General features: G+C 42.6%; 1 protein-coding gene and 1 pseudogene across 1 annotated transcript; one reads left to right on the top strand and one right to left on the bottom strand.

The window, feature by feature from the left end:
• Nucleotides 1-997: 997 nt before the first annotated feature.
• Nucleotides 998-13581, top strand: LOC110287932 (C-type lectin domain family 2 member G-like). Its single transcript, XM_085839855.1, has 6 exons — nucleotides 998-1084; nucleotides 9518-9600; nucleotides 10310-10435; nucleotides 11330-11508; nucleotides 11987-12093; nucleotides 13074-13581. Exons 2-6 carry the CDS (start codon nucleotides 9531-9533, stop codon nucleotides 13213-13215), a joined length of 624 nt encoding a protein of 207 aa, XP_085695981.1. The 5' UTR covers nucleotides 998-1084; nucleotides 9518-9530; the 3' UTR covers nucleotides 13216-13581.
• Nucleotides 7013-8107, bottom strand: LOC110287931 (interferon-stimulated 20 kDa exonuclease-like 2 pseudogene; annotated as a pseudogene).
• Nucleotides 13582-19769: the final 6188 nt, after the last annotated feature.

The raw sequence follows: 19769 nt of genomic DNA, 5'->3' as shown, positions 1-19769 counted from the left end.
AATGTGCTTGCAGACAGGAGCCTGGTATGGCTGTCCTCTGAGAGTCTCTGCTAGAACCTGACTAAGACAGATGCAGATACTCACAGTCAACTTTTGGACTGAGCTCAGAGACCACGATGGAAGAGTCAGGGGAAGGACTGAAGGATCTGAAGAGTATTGCAACCCCTTAGGAAGAACAACAGAATCAAACAACTGGATCCCCAAGAACTCCTAGGGACTAAACAGACAATCAAAAAGTATACGTGTATGGGTCCATGATTCCAGCGACATTTGTAGCAGAGGAGTGAGTGACTCATCATGTGTCAGTGGGAGGGGAGGCACTTGGTCCTGTGGAGCCTTGATGCCTCAGAGAAGAGGAATGCTAGAGGGACAAGGAAGGAGTGCATATGTGGGTGGGAGAGAACCCTCTTATAGGCAAAGGGGAGGTGGAATGAAGTGAGAGGTTCATGGAGGGGAGATCAAGAAGGGGAACAACATTTGAAATGTAAATAAATAAAGCAATTAATAATAAAAAAATTGTTGACAACAGTAAAGTTTTGGTGAGGCAAAAAAGAAAGAAATGAGTCAGGCAAAGTAGAGAAAGGTTGAGTATGGCTAGTGATCTTCTGAAATGAATAGAGGTGTATTTGAGATGCCTCCCCCCCAACCCCCACCCCCGTTTATATAGAACCGGTGTCCAAAGGCACAGCTGAATGGTAGACTTCACACTTCTGATGTACAAGTTTGATCTAAATTTGATCCCTAGCACCACACACAATAAAAGTGCCTTCCACAAAAAAAAAAAAAAAAAAAAGCATTTTTGTACCGGCGGAATCTAAAACATTTCCTTACAGGCTAGCATGCATTCCTGTCTTCTCTAATCCCTTTCCAGTTTTTTAGTTCTAGGGGAGGGTGTGGTCTGACCTAGGTAGAAGGTAGGCACCCAACCACTGGCAGCTTATCAAGTCAGCTGATTTGAAAATCTGACCACAAGCTCACATGCTGTCCGAAAACTTTGTTCATTCATCAGAGGCTCATTGCTTCAGCAGGAAGATAGTGGTACAGAGCCTCCCACGCCAGATTGCTTGGAAACAGGAGAAAAAACGTATGTATTTAATGAAATGCTAACTAAAGTAAACTGGGGGAGGCTTCCTCAGGGGAGCTGGATCTTGCTCCTGTTAGCCTGGCACAGTGGATCTCTAGGCTGAGGCTGGGGTGGGGTGGAGTGTGGGAGCTCTGCTGTGGTAGGAAAGTACCGATGCCACTCTGTGCTTTCTGGTATGGCCTGTGTTACTTTAATGTGTTCGGGGAAAGTGCAACCAACAGAGAACTTGTTAGTACCTCTTTCTAGGGTATCTTGAGTTTGCACTCCACTAACTTACAGAAAGTGCTATAAACAAATGGCTCCCAACATGCCAAGAGGCTGGGATTTACTGTGCTTAATCGCTGTAAGTAAACTGTAGCAGCAGTGGGTGTTGTTGGTGTCAAGTTTGAACAAGGCCCTGTGCCATCACCCCCACCCCCAGCAGTTTTAGAGATACCCTCAGATACTCCTTTGGGGAAATGTCTGTGTGTCTCCCATTGACTTGAGAGCCTGCACACATACTTGATCCTGAGATCCCTGCTACTCTAGAAGGACATGGTCCTTTTGAGTTTGTAAATCAAAGCAGGTACCCAGATTCCTGGAGGGTTGACCAGAGGACCTTGGGCTTGCTGTGGCCCACCCTGCCACCCAGCCCACACCTAAAGTGCCCCTCCTCCACACCTCCCTACAGCTTTCCTTTCAGGCTCCCATAGCACATGGCGCACTCCCCCTTCCCCAAACCTCCAAGCTCTAGGAATTTCTCTCTCTTCCTGAGGACACTGGTATCAGGCAATACTCTTTCTGGCCTTAAATGACTCTTGTGGCATCAGGGAACGATCAGGTTGTTTCCAGTAGGGTGGGGTGGGAGATTTATCCCATCCACAAATCCATTTACATTTTTAGTTCACTGGGTGCTGGGAATGAACCAAGTCCTCTCTCTGCAAGAGTAGCAAGCTCCTTTCCCTGTTGAGCCATGACTTTACCCCCACTTTAATACTTTTGTTTAGGAATAAAATATCAAATTTCTTGAAAAGCAGAGTTCACAATTGTTGTTAGATCAAGTGCTTAGTAGCAGCCTGGGGACACCAGGCAAGCTCCTTCAGAGTGGACAGCCTAGCTGCTATGATGACTGGGAACACTGTTCTGGGAGGTGGGGGTCAGGCCGAGGAGGAGGGAGATCTAACCATGCCTCCCTTCAACCCTAGGGCCCTACTCCATGCCATCCTGTGCACACCTAAAGTACCCTCCTCCACAGCTAATCTCCATGCCATCCTGTGCACCCCTAAAGTACCCTCCTCCACAGCTAATCTCCATGCCATCCTGTGCACCCCTAAAGTACCCTCCTCCACAGCTAATCTCCATGCCATCCTGTGCACCCCTAAAGTACCCTCCTCCACAGCTAATCTCCATGCCATCCTGTGCACCCCTAACGTACCCTCCTCCACAGCTAATCTCCATGCCATCCTGTGCACCCCTAAAGTACCCTCCTCCACAGCTAATCTGGACCCTTAAACAGACCCTTAAACAGAGTGTAGAATGGGGTCTCCTTGAGGTGTGATCTGCTTGCAGCCTCTGACTGTGAGGTTTCACCAGGTTCCACCAAGTCCCATATTCCTCACAGTAAGCCAGAACACCTGTTGTGTTGGGAAAACTTAGAAAAGTAAAGATTTCCTTTGTTCTTCAGACTTTTCTATGGGTTAAAAATGGCAGCCAGGTCCTCACAGCAGTGGCCAAGGTCCATAAAGCAACTGAATTTGGTGAAAGTTACTGTATCTGCTGTCTGTACAATGGGCTCTCTAGAAGCCACCGCAGCTTCTCTAACGTTTTCACCTCCTCTGACTGATACCCAAAGAGAAAGGTCATGACTAATACTACTGTTTCTCAGATAAGCCACGTGCTTCTGAGGGCTAGTAGTCTAGATGAAGACCAGAGGGCCTTAGAGAGTCCATGACTGAGCAATAAGACAGCGAGGTTCTAAAATGGCGACTTTTTTCATCACCTTCTGGACCTGAGAACAAATCTTGGCTACTTAAAACAAGTCTGTGCAGCCTTTTCTCCTCTCATTGGTGCCCCCTGCCAGTGAGCAAATCCAAACAGTTCAAGGCCAGAGCAGGATGTGGTTTTTGATTGACACAGTAAGGTGAAGGAACATGCTCTTTGTTTCATTATGGTGAATATATTCAAAATCCCTTGGGTTAGCTTTAGAAATATGGTACGTTGTTATGAGCAGTATTCATCCTACTGTGTCTTTGAACACCAAATTTGATACCACATTGAAGAAATTATTATCTGTTCTGTCTCTACTTCCCTCCAGCCTCTGGTAAGAGATATTTTTACTTGCTTGTGTGTTTATGATAGTTAGTGCATGGAACACACTAATAGGCTTCTCTGCTGACTTAATAAGCCAATTTGAGCTGAATTAAAAGTAGGAAAGCATATTTATTTCAGAACAGTTCCAGGGCAAGTTCACCGTCTCAGGGGACAAGATGGAAGTCCTGCAGGCTATCGCAGAGAAGGCTTTTATAGATTGTCGGTGAAGGAAAAATGACCTGCCTGCCACAACCTGGACTTGAGCCCCAGCATGGTCACCTAGGCCGGGGACAAGGTTGCTACAACTATCATAAATGCGGAACTGGGTTTTTGGTGCCAGGGCTGGGGTGGTGGGAGGTTCACGGTGTGGGCCAAGTCGAAGGCTCCAACCAAAAGTACATCAGCATTTATCAGTGGGTGAGTATGGAATAACTGTGATACATACTCACATATATACTGGAATAGTATGCACTAGTAGGATAGAATGTTTTTTGTGACTACATGTATGGACCTGGGTGACATGCTGAGACAAATTAGTCAGGCACTGAAAGTCCAACATTGTTCATCAGTTGTAGAGGGGTTTGTTAGCTAAAAGCAGACAGGAGTTTACACTCTTTTCTTGGATTTGGAAAGATTTTTTAAAGCACAGTGCAGAACTAGAAATCACAATGAAACCACTCCTTTACAATATGAAGGGGTTTAGAAATCTCCCAAGACTTACTTTCTATAGGGAGTGTGAGGAGGGCTGAGGAGTGCTCCCAGGGGAGTGCTCCCAGGGGAAGCCCGATTGCTCACAGCACCACATGGCTGAGAGGTGCTGGGGCTGAAAATGAGCACAGGAGAATTTATTATGCTATATTTTTTAATATTTTGTATAACTAGAAAGAATGAAGGCTGGGAGTTCTGTGTGGATCCAAAGGACACAGTTCAGTGCTTAAAGCCTTCTTTCTAATCCCAAGGATTCTTTTCCTGCTTGTTAATGTAATAGAAGCTTCCTGGTATTTTACGTGTGTGAAAATGAGTGAAATGCAAGGGTTAAAATCAGTAGAAACACTGTAAAAACTATAATTTGCATCCAGTAAAATTAATTCATTTCCGTCAATTTTGAAAATTATATAATCTTGCATTCTTCATCATGATATATAGGGGCTGAAGATTTGGCTCAACCACTGCGAGCATTTATTGCTCTTGCAGGGGACTGGGGTTTCATTCTGAGCACCCGTATGGTGGCTCACACACCCACCCCTAATTCCAATTCCAGGGATCCAATATACTTTTCTAAGCTCTTCTAACACTAATCATGCATGTAGTATACATACATACATACATATATACATTCTAGCATACAGACCAACAAAGCACTCTTACATGTAAGATAAATAAGACTAAACCAGTCATTTTAAAAGTATATACACATCGCTTCTCAGCCTTTTGGCTAAGATCAAGTGTAAAAGTATATACAGACCCCATACCCTATCCCAGTTTCCCCATTGTCTGCTCTAGACTCTCCCTGCTCCTCTACCTCAGCTGTGAGTACTCACCTTTCCAGATGCCATAAAATGTGTCCATAAAGCAGAGAGGTCCCATCTGAGTTCTTTCAGCTTGTCATAGCAATGCCCTCTGCTCATCACTCACAGTGCAGTGCCAATCAGTAGCATGTCAGAAACAAGCAGTGCTGGGGAGATGCTTAGAGACCATGTCTACAGCACTGCTGATACAGAACCATGCTCTGAGTTCAGAATTTTGCATGAATCTCACCAGCAAATATTATACAAAGATGTTGTGAAAAGCTGTCAGGAAACTTCTAGAGAAGTGAGAGGAGGAGGTTAGTAGTGGCAGTTGGGTGTCTCCTCTCAAAGGAAACTGCCACTCCCTGTAGTTCTCTGACCTGGTTTGCATAAGCTTACTGGCAGGCTTAGTTTAGGGAATTTTTTGGGTAAGAAGCCCTTGGGATATTTGGCCAGTTAAAGTGGCATGAGATAGGGCAAGCCCAGGCTTATGTTCTGAGTTGTTTCTTGTGTTGATAGGTTTACGTTGTCATCAGCTTGGGGATATTTCAATGGTCACAAATATGTCATTTTCACAGGGATCCTTAAAGCTGCTGTAAATATTCACATAAAGATATCTTGCCATTTAAATGCAGGCTGTCCTTTCCAGCATGGGGATATGTGGGTGGATGGGAGCATATCACATTTTACACTTACAAACAGCTTTGTAGTAGCTGTACAGTTTAGCCTTAAAAAGGTGTTAGTTCTACCTCAACATCGATATCCTCATCAATGTATAACCATCTTGTTATGCAGACAGTGATTTTGCTCTTAAATCTAAGATGACTTTTGCCCAAGACAAGTTCACAAACATTCTCCTTTATTTTTCTAAATATCAAATGACTTTATGATATTAAGTTTTGTGCTTGGGTCTATATGTCTACATATGGGCTGTAGTAGTTTGTGTTTATTTTATTTTATTTTTAAAATAAAAATACATCTTTATGTATAAAAAAACCAAAACCCAAAACCCACCAGTTTTCTTTTATAAAAATCCATAAAAAGAATCGTATGAATTAAGAGGCCGCATTTGCAAGGTGAAAGGCTGAAAAGGCTGGAAGATGATTAAAACTATACAAATGCTTTTTAAACTAAGTGGAACCTAAATTAAGTAAACACTGTTAGTCAGTGCTATGTAACGTGGCTATAAAATTCAGCAAGCAACCACAAAATCCTTTCCTTCTCTTTTTCTACTTCTCTGACCCAGAGCTTTTCTATGTACTCAGACTGGTCTTAGACTTTTGATCTCCCCGCCTTGGCCTCCAGAGTCCTGAGATTACAGACCATGATGCTGAGCTCCAATCAGGAATCGTCTGAAAGTGAAATGATAGTGATATTTACTTTAGAACAAAAAAAACCCCATAAAATGAAAAGAACCAAGCTCAGTGGTGAACACACACCTGTAGTCCCAGCTACTCTTGGGGCTGAGGAAGAAGTCATCTGAGCCCAAGTGTTTGAGGCCAGCCCTGGCAACAGCTATTCCTTTACCCCACTCCCCACCAAAAGGAGACATATCTATGATATGTGTCCCATAGAGAAAGTAGTGTGGGAAACTGTTTTCCCTGGTGTGACTTGCTTCCTCAAAGTCAAGGCTGACTGGCACAAGTACCCTGTGACATGTGGTTAGCAGTCTAAAAAAGTAAACAGTTATGGTTCATGACATTGTGTTCCATTCCTTCTACCCCTACCCCCCACCCCACTACTGGAGACTGTACCTAGTGGCTTATGCATGCTAGGTAAGTGTTCTAGCGCTGGGTTTTACCCCGGCCCTCTTTTTATGTTAGGACAGGGTCTCACTGGCCTAGAATTAATTCTGTAGTCCAGGCAGACCTTACATCTATAACCTGTTTCAGCCTCCCAAGTATCTGGGATTACAGGTCTGAGTCACCTGCCTGACCTAGAGGTGGGTTTAACATGAAAGCTCTCCTCTTCCATGAGACACTTAACCACACAGTGACCAAAATAGCTGAGAGGAAATTTCAATGGGTATTAAGCCTCTGGCCAAGCCCCTCTCCCCAGTGATTCTAGCTTCTGCAGGTGAGAAGTTGGCAGAACTGTGGGTTGGTCTACTGCATGTGTCTCCCTGGGATTGCTAATTTTCTGGAGGATTCTGGGCTAGGTGCTGTTCCCATTCAACTTCAACCAACTTGTACAGCTCCCTTGTGGCCTGGGCATCTTCTACCGAGGAATGTACACTATTTCCAACCTGGATGTGCTGACTCAGCAGCTTCTTGGTGAGATGCTTCAGTGACAAAGTGACATTTTCTGGGCAGTCAGCCTTCTGGTTAAGGAGTGGTGTCTGGAAAGTGTCTCAGGTGAGGGACTTGGGATGAAAGTACTGTAGGGCTTTGTAGTCATTGTGAATGGCGTGCCCTACCACTACCTTCCCTGAGATTATCTTCAAGATCTCACTCCGAGCAGTCTTAAAGGGTGTAGCGTTAACCATGTGGCACTTTTGGATGCCACTTCATCTGGTCCAGTAGTCCATGATGTAGCAGGGGGGGAGGACGTACTCATCATACAGCACATCGCCGTCGTAATTCACAATGCTGCATCCAGCCAGGGAACTAACGCGTCCCTTAGGTCTTGTGCCCACCATTTCACGGTCTATTGCCACCATCTTCCCAGGCAAGTTTTGGGGGACTGTAGGGCACTTATCTTCAGAATGAGCTTGGGTGGAGTTCTGTACAGCATTTTTCTTCAAGGGCATCTTCTTGGAGCCTTTATCCTTTGATTGAGCTTGGGTGGAGTTCTCTGTAGCAATTTTCTTTTTCAAGGGCTTCTTCTTGGAGATCTTAGTCTTTGGAAGGGCACTCTGAAGCTCCCCTAGCAAATCTATTTTAGCCACAACAGAAGCAGTCTTCTTTGAAGGAGCAGGGGTCAGCCAAGACAATGGTGCTTTCTTGTCTTTGGACTGCTCTGAGTCCCTCTTGGAGGCAGCTGCGCCTTTCTTCTTCTTTGGGCATGGGAGGATCTTCAAAATGCCATCTACTCTTGAAGTTTCCCCTTTCTTTGAAGGTTCTGAGATCAACTTAGACACCTTGCTAGGGTGTTGGTTATTTTTATTCAGAAAGCCTTTCTGTTACAAGAACCATTGCTTCTTGACAAAACGTTGATCTTTGGCATTTCCTCCAAATGCCTTTTTCGAAGGTTGCCCAAAGTCTAAATTCAGGAGTATGATAGACATGAGATCAGTGGATGGTGGGAGAAAGCTGGGAAGAATGGCTCACTGATGGCAAAAGGATGAGAGGCTCATTCTCTGTGGAATTCCATAGTTCAACATGTGGAGGTCTGCAATTAGCCTTGGGGACAAAAGTAATCCTGATACCTGCAACATTGGCCTCCAAGTTGGGTCCCCACTAAGACTGCAAGCATCAGGAGCCGGATGCAGGATGGCAGGAACGGGGGCGACAATGGGAAGGTAGCCAGCGTGGGCCCACAGCGCCCCCACCTCAGGCAGCAAGGCCAGCAACTTGGAGTGCATGAGCAGCAGGAAAGAGGGTGGCAGTGTGGGTGGGGGCGGGATGAGCTCCCTGGCCCCTCGGCCCCATGGAAGTCTATTTTATTTTTTTAGCAGACAGATAGAAGGTTGTTTCAGTAGCACACACTGGAGTGATGCCACCTTTCCCCTGTCTAAAGAATGTTCATCTCTGTTAAGTGTCTGTTGACCACCCACCTGTGTTTGACCTCATCGTGGAGTCCTGTTTTCTGCTGTGTTGTTTCAGTGTCTACTCTAATGCTAGCACCAGGCTTTCATTCCTGTTCCCATGAGAACATGAGACATTAGGCCAGGCCTTGTGATCTTTCTGATTTTGACCTCTTCATTCTCAGAATAATTGTTGAATATTAATTTTGACTCTTTTTAATTTTCATATTACTTCTCATACAACTTGGTGCTATGATTTTAGTTTCTGAAGACAACCTCCCCTCTGGAACATGTTGCACATATATGTGTGTTCAGGAATTGTTGATATGAGCAATATGGAGTGTTCTAGTTCATTATGTGTTTAGAGCTGCCTTGATTTCTTTTGTTTTTTAATTTCAAAAATGTAATATGTATGAGTGTTTGGCCTGCATAGACATCTATGGATCATGTGCATTCCTAGTGCCCACCAAGGTCAGGAAAGTTCTCAGAGTTCCTGAAACTGGAATTACAGAGGCTTGTGAGCTGTTATATCGGTGCTAAATTTGAACCCAGGTCCTCGGAAAGATCAACAAGTGCTCTTAACCACTGAGCCAACTTTCCTATATTTATTTCTTTATAAATTTACATGTAGTTTTTGTTATGCTGACTATGAACATCCTATTTTTAGATTTGTAATTTTATGGTTTATTTGGCATTACTGTAAAGAGCACTGTCTAGGATATTAATTTCCACTTGACAGGAAAATATAACTGATTTTACCATGCTGATGCCCTGTCCTGCAACTTCATTAACTCATTTTTTTAATATATATCCAGTAGTCTTTTGTAGATTTGTTAGAATTTTTATGTAGATAGAACCATGCCATCTGTGAAGAGAAACACTTTCACCTGTTTCTGAGAAATGTAAACTTCCTTTCGTTCTTTAAGAAACTTAAAGACTGTTTGCTTGCAGGTTTGTGTATCACATGAAGGCACAGTGCCTACAGAAGCCAGAAGAGGGCAATGGACCCCCCCGAAATGGAGGTGTACATTGTTGTAAGCTACCTTCAATTCAAGTCCTCTGGAAGAGCCGAAAGAGATCTTAACAGCTGAGCCATTCTCCAGACACCTGGTCCTATTTCTCTGTCCTGGCAAGCACCTCCTGGGAAAAGTCTACCTGGAGTAATGAGCAGACATCTGACTCTTGCTCCTGATTGCTGGGAACACATTCATGATGGCACCATTGAGAGTGCAGCTGACTGAAGTTAGACTTACTGTTTTGTTTTTAATGGATGAATTTTGTAGGGTTGAAGAAGTTCTTTCACTTCCATTTTCCACATATTTTTGTTGTTTATTGAGATATTTCTAATTTTTCCTCTTTTCTTATTTTGTTAATACATCTAATTACATCAATTTATTTTCTAGTGTTTCCACAACTCCTTCTAGCCAGGGCGCTTTTTATGGAGCCAAATCCAGATTTTTGTTGTTTGCATTTCACTGGGATCCCCACTCCCTCCATTTTTGCACTTCCATTATTCACCCTGAGTTCAGTGACCAGAAGGCTCCCTGGCAGAAGTTCTGTTTCCATCCTCTCTAGACTTCTTTCTACCATGGATATCCTTTGTGGACCAGGGCCTTCTCTAAAAGGGTTGGCAGAAGCCTTTCAGGAACTGATAGGCAATTGTCAAGTGGGTTTTGTGGTTATTTTATTTTATTTTCTTTAAGAAATTCTTGAAATTGGCATTCTTATATTCATATTTTACAGATAAAATTCTCCAAGGAAAAAATCTCAGAACCATCTCCCCTGAGTCTTCTGCTAAGCTTTACTGCTGCTATGGAGTGATCATGGTCCTCACTGTAGCTGTAGTTGCTCTTTCTGTTGCTTTGTTTGGTAAGTGACATACCCTCCAAATTCTGTGACACTCTGTCCATATTCACATTGCCAGTTATACTTTCTAAGCACTGTGATTGAGGCATTGTGGCAAGAGCTCTAGAGAAAATACACTGGAAGGTCCTGTTCTCTGAGAATTTAGGTTCCAGCAGGAAGATGCGGTGAAGGAACACAGAGGCTTTGATGGGCACATCCCTGGGAGGATGATATCCAGCAAGCTCTAGACAGAGATGCAGGGGACATAGGTCCCCTTGGGGGAACTATTCAAGGCAGAGAATAACAAGAGGAAATCTCCAAGTAGGAACTTCAAAGGTGAGGCCAGGAAGGTACAGTGCCTTTGACCATGAGCCATGAGTTTAGTTACCAGGCTCAACTCTATTTTGAAAGTATTAAATGGAAAGTCCATGAAGTAATAAATTTATAGGATTTTGGTACCACTATGTTCAGAATAGTGCAAGAAAATCTTGCACTATTCTCTTCAGTATTTGAAGTCATCCTTTAGTGCAAGGTGTCTGCACCATATATACTACCTACCCAAAAGTTCTCATAGCAATCTCAATTAGCAGGCTGGGTGTCAGTAGGTGTCCCTACAGAGTGCATGCTGCTGTAGCAATCCCTACTGTAGTAAAAGGTCATCCAAAGCTCAGAAAGTGATGCTGTTATAGAAGTGCACTTCCTGGGAGCCCTATTGACAGTGAGTACCTGAGAGAGAATTGGACACAGGGCCAAGGTGGGAGGCCTTTAGTTGAAGGCCCATCATGCTCAGGAGAGGATTCCTACAGATCAGTTAGGAGAGCTACCATCAGATTCAAACCTCACAGCTGAGCTCAGGAGGGTGTGCCAAAAAGAGAGAAGACCTGCTTGTCATGATTCATTGTATTCTCTACATTTTAGCAAAAGAGAAAGAACAGATCACAGTAAACAATGCCTATGCTGCTTGCCCGAAAAAGTGGATTGGAGTTGGAAATAAATGTTTTTATTTTTCTGAAAACTCAAGAAACTGGACATTTGCCCAGAACTTCTGCATGGCACAAGAGGCTCAACTAGCTCGATTTGACAACCAGGATGAGCTGGTAAGCAATGGGCAGGGAATGGTTTGTCTGTCTGTTCTGTTGAATATTATATTGTCTTGAGATAGAGAGTTACAGATGAGGCCCGAGGAAGGATCCCATCCCAAGCACATGGAGACATAGGGAATGTGAGTGTGCGCCATTTGCTGATGCTTGACTTCTGACTGGAGCCCTGAGACAGTCAAGAAACACTCTCTCATGAAGTGCTCATAGTCAGCTGGAAGGTCAGATATGACATTTTACTGGATACCTGGTGGCCATGAGTGTTTTCCCATATGCTGGCACATGTTGGGTACAGAAGGAAGCAACTGATAATAACTGCAGTGGGAGGTTAACCCAGAACTGTCCAGGCCACAGAGGAATGTGACCCTCAGTTACACCCTCCTGTTATCTCTAGAGAAAGGTGTGGAGTGGAGAGGTTCCAGGATCATCTGAAACAAATAGACACATGTATTCTTGACTTTTTTGTGTTTTATGACAGGATTTTCTAATGAGATACAAGGGGAATGTTGATTGTTGGATTGACCTGAACAGAAAGTCATCAAAGCACCCTTGGAAGTGGACAGACAACACTGAGTATAACAACATGTATGTTTTCACAATGTTTTTCCTTCTGTTATGTTCCTGTGTTGTGAGATGTGTGTCGTGGCTATGAGAGATGAAAGTCAATGTCATGTGAAGCCAACTGTACTGGGAAGGAAGAAAAAAAAAATGAACTCTTGGGCTGGAGGTGTGGCTCAGAAGTAGAGAGTGCATTTGCATGCAACAGCCAATTCCCAGAAAGCTCTACATACCCACAAACTTAAATCCTTCGGAGGTTTTCCTGTTTATTGGCCTTCAGTTTCAAAACCTTTACATCGTGTCGTTTTACTCAAAATATTTACCATAATGATGGTGTCTGGGAGTAGTTATTGTTTACTCTGGATCCAACCTAAACATTTCTGTTGTTGATAAATGTCCTGTGTGGGATATAGGCAGAGCCTCAGATGGCCAGTGGGGGCTCTGAAACCCCAGAAAGCCACTGCAGAATCTGCAAGCCTGAGATTCAGCTTTCCACTATTTACATGGCTGCACCTGTTCAGGAAAGCAGAGACTCTAAGTACATCTGGAACCTCCTCTAACGTCTTGTCATCACTGAGCTCCCAAAACAGTCCTTGGGTTTGAGCTGTTTTACTGGGATGGTAAATCACAGACTCAGTCACATCCATCATTGAAGCCCTTAGAGCAATTTACTAAGAAGTGGGTGTTCCCATATATAAAATGCCTAAAAACAGAATTGAAAATCACCCTTAGTGGGGTCACTCATGGCTGCAGTTCATTTGAATATGGCAGCAAGCACCAGCCCAATGCCTTGTACACACATTACAGGATTCACCATGGACAAATGACAAAGGAGTGGTGTTCGAATCCTGAGAATGTGAGACAGTAGGTGTAAAACTAGTGCAGGTGATTCCTCAGGGACTCTTTGATTCATATTACCAAAAATCAGTGGAGACTGTTAAAATTTCATTGCAGGAGCAAATGCAGTTCTGGGCTCTGCAGGCTTACTGTTTTTGGTTTCTTTTCAGGATTCCCATCCGAGGAGAGGAAACATATGCCTACCTGAGCCGCAATGGGATCAGCAGTTCCAGGAGTTATGTTCATCGGATGTGGATCTGTAGCAAGCTCAACAACTATAGCCTCCCCTGCCAAACTCCTTCTCCTGTCTAGCATTTACCAAGAGACTCTTCTTAGCCTGTTATCTATGGGTGCTACTTTTTCCCCTATGGTCCCACAGTGCTATCAAACCGTATTGAGAATATTTTTTTTTAATATTTTTATTACATATTTTCCTCAATTACATTTCCAATGCTATCCCAAAAGTCCCCCATAGCGCCCCCCACTTCCCTACCCACCCATTTCCATTCTTATGGCCCTGGCATTCCCCTATATTGGGGCATATAAAGTTTGCAAGTCCAATGGGCCTCTCTTTCCATTGATGGCCGACTAGGCCATCTTTCGATACATATGCAGCTAGAGACAAGAGCTCCGGGGTTCTGGTTAGTACATCATGTTGTTCCAACAATAGGGTTGCAGATCCCTTTAGCTCCTTGGGTACTTTCTCTAGCTTCTCCATTGGGAGCCCTGTGATACATCCAATAGCTGACTGTGAACATTCACTCCTGTGTTTGCTAGGCCCCGGCATCATCTCACAAGAGACAGCTATATTTGGGTCCTTTCAGCAAAATGTTGCTAGTGTATGCAATGGTGTCAGCGTTTAGAAGCTGCTTATGGGATGGATCCCTGGATACGGCAGTCTCTAAATGGTCCATCCTTTCATCACAGCTACGAACTTTGTCTCTGTAACTCCTTCCCTGGGTGTTTTGTTCCCAATTCTAAGAAGGGGCACAGTGTCCACACTTTGGTCTTCATTCTTCTTGAGTTTCATGCGTTTAGCAAATTGTATCTTATATCCTGGGTATCCTAAGTTTTGGGCTAATATCCACTTATCAGTGAATACATATTGTGTGAATTCTTTTGTGATTGTGTTACTTCACTCAAGATGATGCCCTCCAGGTCCATCCATTTGGCTAGGAATTTCATAAATTCATTCTTTTTAATAGCTGAGTAGTACTCCATTGTGTAAATGTACCATAATTTCTGTATCCATTCCTCTGTTGAGGGACATCTGGGTTCTTTCCAGCTTCTGGCTATTATAAATAGGGCTGCTATGAACATAGTGGAGCATGTGTCCTTTTTACCGGTTGGGACATCTTCTGGATATATGCCCAGGAGAGGTATTGCTGGATCCTCCGGTAGTACTATGTCCAATTTTCTGAGGAACCGCCAGACTGATTTCCAGAGTGGTTGTACAAGCTTGCAATCCCACCAACAATGGAGGAGTGTTCCTCTTTCTCCACATTCTCGCCAGCATCTGCTGTCACCTGAATTTTTGATCTTAGCCATTCTGACTGGTGTGAGGTGGAATCTCAGGGTTGTTTTGATTTGCATTTCCCTGATGATTAAGGATGTTGAACATTTTTTCAGGTGCTTCTCTGCCATTCCGTATTCCTCAGGTGAGATTTCTTTGTTCAGTTCTGAGCCCCATTTTTTAATGGGGTTATTTGACTTTCTGGAGTCCGCCTTCTTGAGTTCTTTATATATATTGGATATTAGTCCCTTATCTGATTTAGGATAGGTGAAGATCCTTTCCCAATCTGTTGGTGTTTTTTCTGTCTTATTGATGGTGTCTTTAGCCTTGCAGAAGCTTTGCAGTTTCATGAGGTCCCACTTGTCAATTCTCGATCTTACAGCACAAGCCATTACTGTTCTATTCAGGAATTTTCCCCCTGTGCCCATATCTTCAAGGCTTTTCCCCACTTTCTCCTCTATAAGTTTCAGTGTCTCTGGTTTTATGTGAAGTTCCTTGATCCACTTAGACTTGACCTTAGTACAAGGAGATAGGAATGGATCGATTCGCATTCTTCTACATGTTAACAACCAGTTGTGCCAGCACCATTTGTTGAAAATGCTGTCTTTCTTCCACTGGATGTTTTTAGCTCCCTTGTCGAAGATCAAGTGACCATAGGTGTGTGGGTTCATTTCTGGGTCTTCAATTCTATTCCATTGGTCTATTTGTCTGTCGCTATACCAGTACCATGCAGTTTTTATCACAATTGCTCTGTAGTAAAGCTTTAGGTCTGGCATGGTGATTCCACCAGAGGTTCTTTTATCCTTGAGAAGAGTTTTTGCTATCCTAGGTTTTTTGTTATTCCAGATGAATTTGCAGATTGCAATTTCTAGTTCGTTGAAGAATTGATTTGGAATTTTGATGGGGATTGCATTGAATCTGTAGATTGCTTTTGGCAAGATAGCCATTTTTACAATGTTGATCCTGCCAATCCATGAGCATGGGAGATCTTTCCATCTTCTGAGATCTTCTATAATTTCTTTCTTCAGAGACTTGAAGTTTTTATTATACAGATCTTTCACTTCCTTAGTTAGAGTCATGCCACGATATTTTATATTATTTGTGACTATTGAGAAGGGTGTTGTTTCCCTAATTTCTTTCTCGGCCTGTTTATTCTTTGTGTAGAGAAATGCCATTGATTTGTTTGAGTTAATTTTATATCCAGCTACTTCGCCGAAGCTGTTTATCAGGCTTAGGAGTTCTCTGGTGGAATTTTTAGGGTCACTTATATATACTATCATATCATCTGCAAAAAGTGATATTTTGACTTCATCTTTTCCAATTTGTATCCCTTTGATCTCCTTTTGTTGTCGAATTGCTCTGGCTAGGACTTCAAGTACAATGTTGGATAAGTATGGAGAAAGTGGACAGCCTTGTCTAGTCCCTGATTTTAGAGGGATTGCTTCAAGCTTCTCACCATTTACTTTGATGTTGGCTACTGGTTTGCTGTAGATTGCTTTTATCATGTTTAGGTATGGGCCTTGAATTCCTGATCTTTCCAAGACTTTTATCATGAATGGGTGTTGGATCTTGTCAAATGCTTTTTCCGCATCTAACGAGATGACCATGTGGTTTTTGTCTTTGAGTTTGTTTATATACTGGATTACGTTGATGGATTTCCGTATATTGAACCATCCCTGCATCCCTGGGATGAAACCTACTTGGTCAGGATGGATGATTGTTTTGATGTGTTCTGGATTCGGTTAGCAAGAACTTTATTGAGGATTTTTGCATCAATATTCATAAGGGATATTGGTCTGAAGTTTTCTGTCTTTGTTGGGTCTTTTTGTGGTTTAGGTATCAGAGTAATTGTGGCTTCATAGAATGAGTTGGGTAGGGTACCTTCTGTTTCTATTTTGTGGAATAGTTTGTGAAGAACTGGGATTAGATCTTCTTTAAAGGTCTGATAGAACTCTGCACTAAACCCATCTGGTCCTGGGCTTTTTTTAGTTGGGAGACTATTAATGACTGCTTCTATTTCTTTGGGGGATATAGGGCTGTTTAGATCATTAACCTGATCTTGATTCAACTTTGGTACCTGGTATCTGTCTAGGAACTTCTCCATTTCATCCAGGTTCTCCAGTTTTGTTGAGTATAGCCTTTGGTAGAAGGATCTGATGGTGTTTTGGATGTCTTCAGGATCTGTTGTTATGTCTCCTTTTTCATTTCTGATTTTGTTAATTAGGATGCTTTCCCTGTGCCCTCTAGTGAGTCTGGCTAAGGGTTTATCTATCTTGTTGATTTTCTCAAAGAACCAGCTCCTTGATTGGTTGATTCTTTGAATAGTTCTTCTTGTTTCCACTTGGTTGATTTCGCCCCTGAGTTTGATTATTTCCTGCCATCTACTCCTCTTGGGTGAATTTGCTTCCTTTTGTTCTAGTGCTTTTAGGTATGTTGTCAAGCTGCTAATGTGTGCTCTCTCTAGTTTCCTTTTGGAGGCACTCAGAGCTATGAGTTTTCCTCTTAGAAATGCTTTCATTGCATCCCATAAGTTTGGGTATGTTGTGGCTTCATTTTCATTGAACTCTAAAAAGTCCTTAATTTCTTTCTTTATTCCTTCCTTGACCAAGGTATCATTGAGAAGAGTGTTGTTCAGTTTCCACGTGAAGGTTGGCTTTCTATTATTCATTTTGTTATTGAAGATCAGCCTTAGTCCATGGTGATCTGATAGGATGCATGGGACAATTTCAATATTTTTGTATCTGTTGAGGCCTGTTTTGTGACCAATTATGTGGTCAATTTTGGAGAAGGTACCATGAGGTGCTGAGAAGAAGGTATATCCTTTTGTTTTAGGATAGAATGTTCTGTAGATATCTGCCAGATCCATTTGATTCATAATTTCTCTTAGTTTCACTGTGTCCCTGTTTAGTTTCTGTTTCCATGATCTGTCCATTGGTGAAAGTGGTGTGTTGAAGTCTCCCACTATTATTGTATGAGGTGCAATGTGTGCTTGAGATTTACTAAAGTTTCTTTAATGAATGTGGCTGCCTTTGTATTTGGAGCATAGATATTCAGGATTGATAGTTCCTCTTGGAGGATTTCACCTTTGATGAGTATGAATTGTCCCTCCCTGTCTTTTTTAATGACTTTGGGTTGGAAGTCAATCTTATCAGATATTAGAATGGCTACTCCAGCTTGTTTCTTCATACCATTTGCTTGGAAAATTGTTTTCCAGCCTTTCATTCTGAGGTAGTGTCTATCTTTTTCTCTGAGATGAGTTTCCTGTAAGCAGCAAAATGTTGGGTCTTGTTTGTGTAGCCAGTTTGTTAGTCTATGTCTTTTTATCGGGGAGTTGAGTCCATTGATATTAAGAGATATTAAGGAAAAGTAATTGTTGTTTCCTGTTATTTTTGTTGTTAAAGTTGGCATTCTGTTCTTGTGGCTGTCTTCTTTTCGGTTTGTTGAGGGATTACCATCTTGTTGTTTCTAGGGCGTGGTTCCTGTCCTTGTATTGGTTTTTTTCTGTTATTATCCTTTGAAGGGCTGGATTCGTGGAGAGATAATGTGTGAATTTGGTTTTGTCGTGGAATACTTTGGTTTCTCCATCTATGTTAATTGAGAGTTTGGCTGGGTATAGTAGCCTGGGCTGGAATTTGTGTTCTTTTAGTGTCTGTATAACATCCGTCCAGGATCTTCTGGCTTTCATAGTCTCTGGTGAAAAATCTGGTGTAATTCTGATAGGCTTGCCTTTATATGTTACTTGGCCTTTTTCTCTTACTGCTTTTAGTATTCTATCTTTATTTAGAGCATTTGTTGTTCTGATTATTATGTGTCGGGAGGTATTTCTTTTCTGGTCCAGTCTATTTGGAGTTCTGTAGGCTTCTTGTATGTTCATGGGCATCTCTTTCTTTAGATTTGGGAAGTTTTCTTCTATAATTTTGTTGAAGATGTTTGCTGGTCCTTTGAGTTGAAAATCTTCATTCTCATCCACTCCTATTATCCGTAGGTTTGGTCTTCTCATTGTATCCTGTATTTCTTGGATGTTTTGAGTTAGGATCTTTTTGCATTTTACATTTTCCTTGATTGTTGTGCCGATGTTCTCTATGGAATCTTCTGCACCTGAGATTCTCTCTTCCATCTCTTGTATTCTGTTGCTGATTCTGGTATCTATGGTTCCAGATTTCTTTCCTAGGGTTTCTATCTCCAGTGTTGCCTCATTTGGGTTTTCTTTATTGTGTCTACTTCCCTTTTTAGGTCTAGTATGGTTTTGTTCATTTCCATCACCTGTTTGGATGTGTTTTCCTGTTTTTCATTAAGGACTTCTACCTGTTTGATTATGTTATCCTGTTTTTCTTTAAGGATTTGTAACTCTTTAGCAGTGTTCTCCTGCAATTCTTTAAGGGATTTTTGTGCTTCCTCTTTACTGTCTTCTACCTGTTCATCAGTGTTCCTTTGTATTTCTTTAAGTGTGTTATTAAAGTCCTTCTTGAAGTCCTCTACCATCATCAGGAGATCTGCTTTTAGATCCGTGTCTAGCTTTTCCGGTGTGTTGGGGTGCCCTGGACTGGGCGAAGTGGGAGTGCTGGGTTCTGATGATGGTGAGTGGTCTTGGTTTCTGTTAGTAAGATTATTACGTTTACCTTTCACCATCTGGTAATCTCTGGGGTTAGTTGTTGTCGTCACTGTTTAAAGATTGGAGCAGAAGCTGTGTTCCACTCACCAGCAGTCTCAAAATCCTGTGGCGGGGGTCGTGGGTAGCTGGCGGTACCCCGGTACTGGTCCAGCCGGAAGAGCCTATGGTCCTACTCAGGCCGGTTTTCTGCTTCCCTAACTAATGCAGTCTCAGGTCCCACGCCCAATTGGATTGGAGCAGAAGCTGTGTTCCACTCACCAGAAGTCTTAAGATCCTGTGGCGGGTGTTGTGGGTAGCTGGCGAGTGTCAGCCGACCCTGTGCCCTAGCTACCCTGGTGCTTTTCTGACCGGAAGAGCGAGAATATTTTTTAACATCACAAATGAAAACCATGGAGGCTGGAGAGATTGCTCAGTAGTTAAGAGCACTGACTGCTCTTCCACATGTCCCCAGTTCATATCTGAGCAACCACATAGTGTCTTACAAACATCTGTAATGACATCTGATGTCCTTTTCTGGGGTGTGTGAAAACAGCTACACTATATTTAAATATAATAAATAAGTAAATCTTAAAAAAGAAAAAGAAAACCATCTTAGAGAGGTGCACACATGGAGGATTACAAGACCATAGATGAGTTTTAAATAGATGTCAGCACTCATACCTTAAGCCTAAAGTACAACTAATATTAGTGAACCCTAGTTTTTATGATATTCAGGTTTTGTGCAAAGAATTTCTTCTTTTG

Source organism: Mus caroli, unplaced genomic scaffold, assembly GCF_978045245.1.
Source record: "Mus caroli unplaced genomic scaffold, Mus_caroli_1 scaffold_7, whole genome shotgun sequence".
NCBI classification, from domain to species: domain Eukaryota; kingdom Metazoa; phylum Chordata; class Mammalia; order Rodentia; family Muridae; genus Mus; species Mus caroli.
The sequence above is the reverse complement of the archived record's forward strand: the minus strand, read 5'-3'. Positions and strand labels throughout refer to the sequence as shown.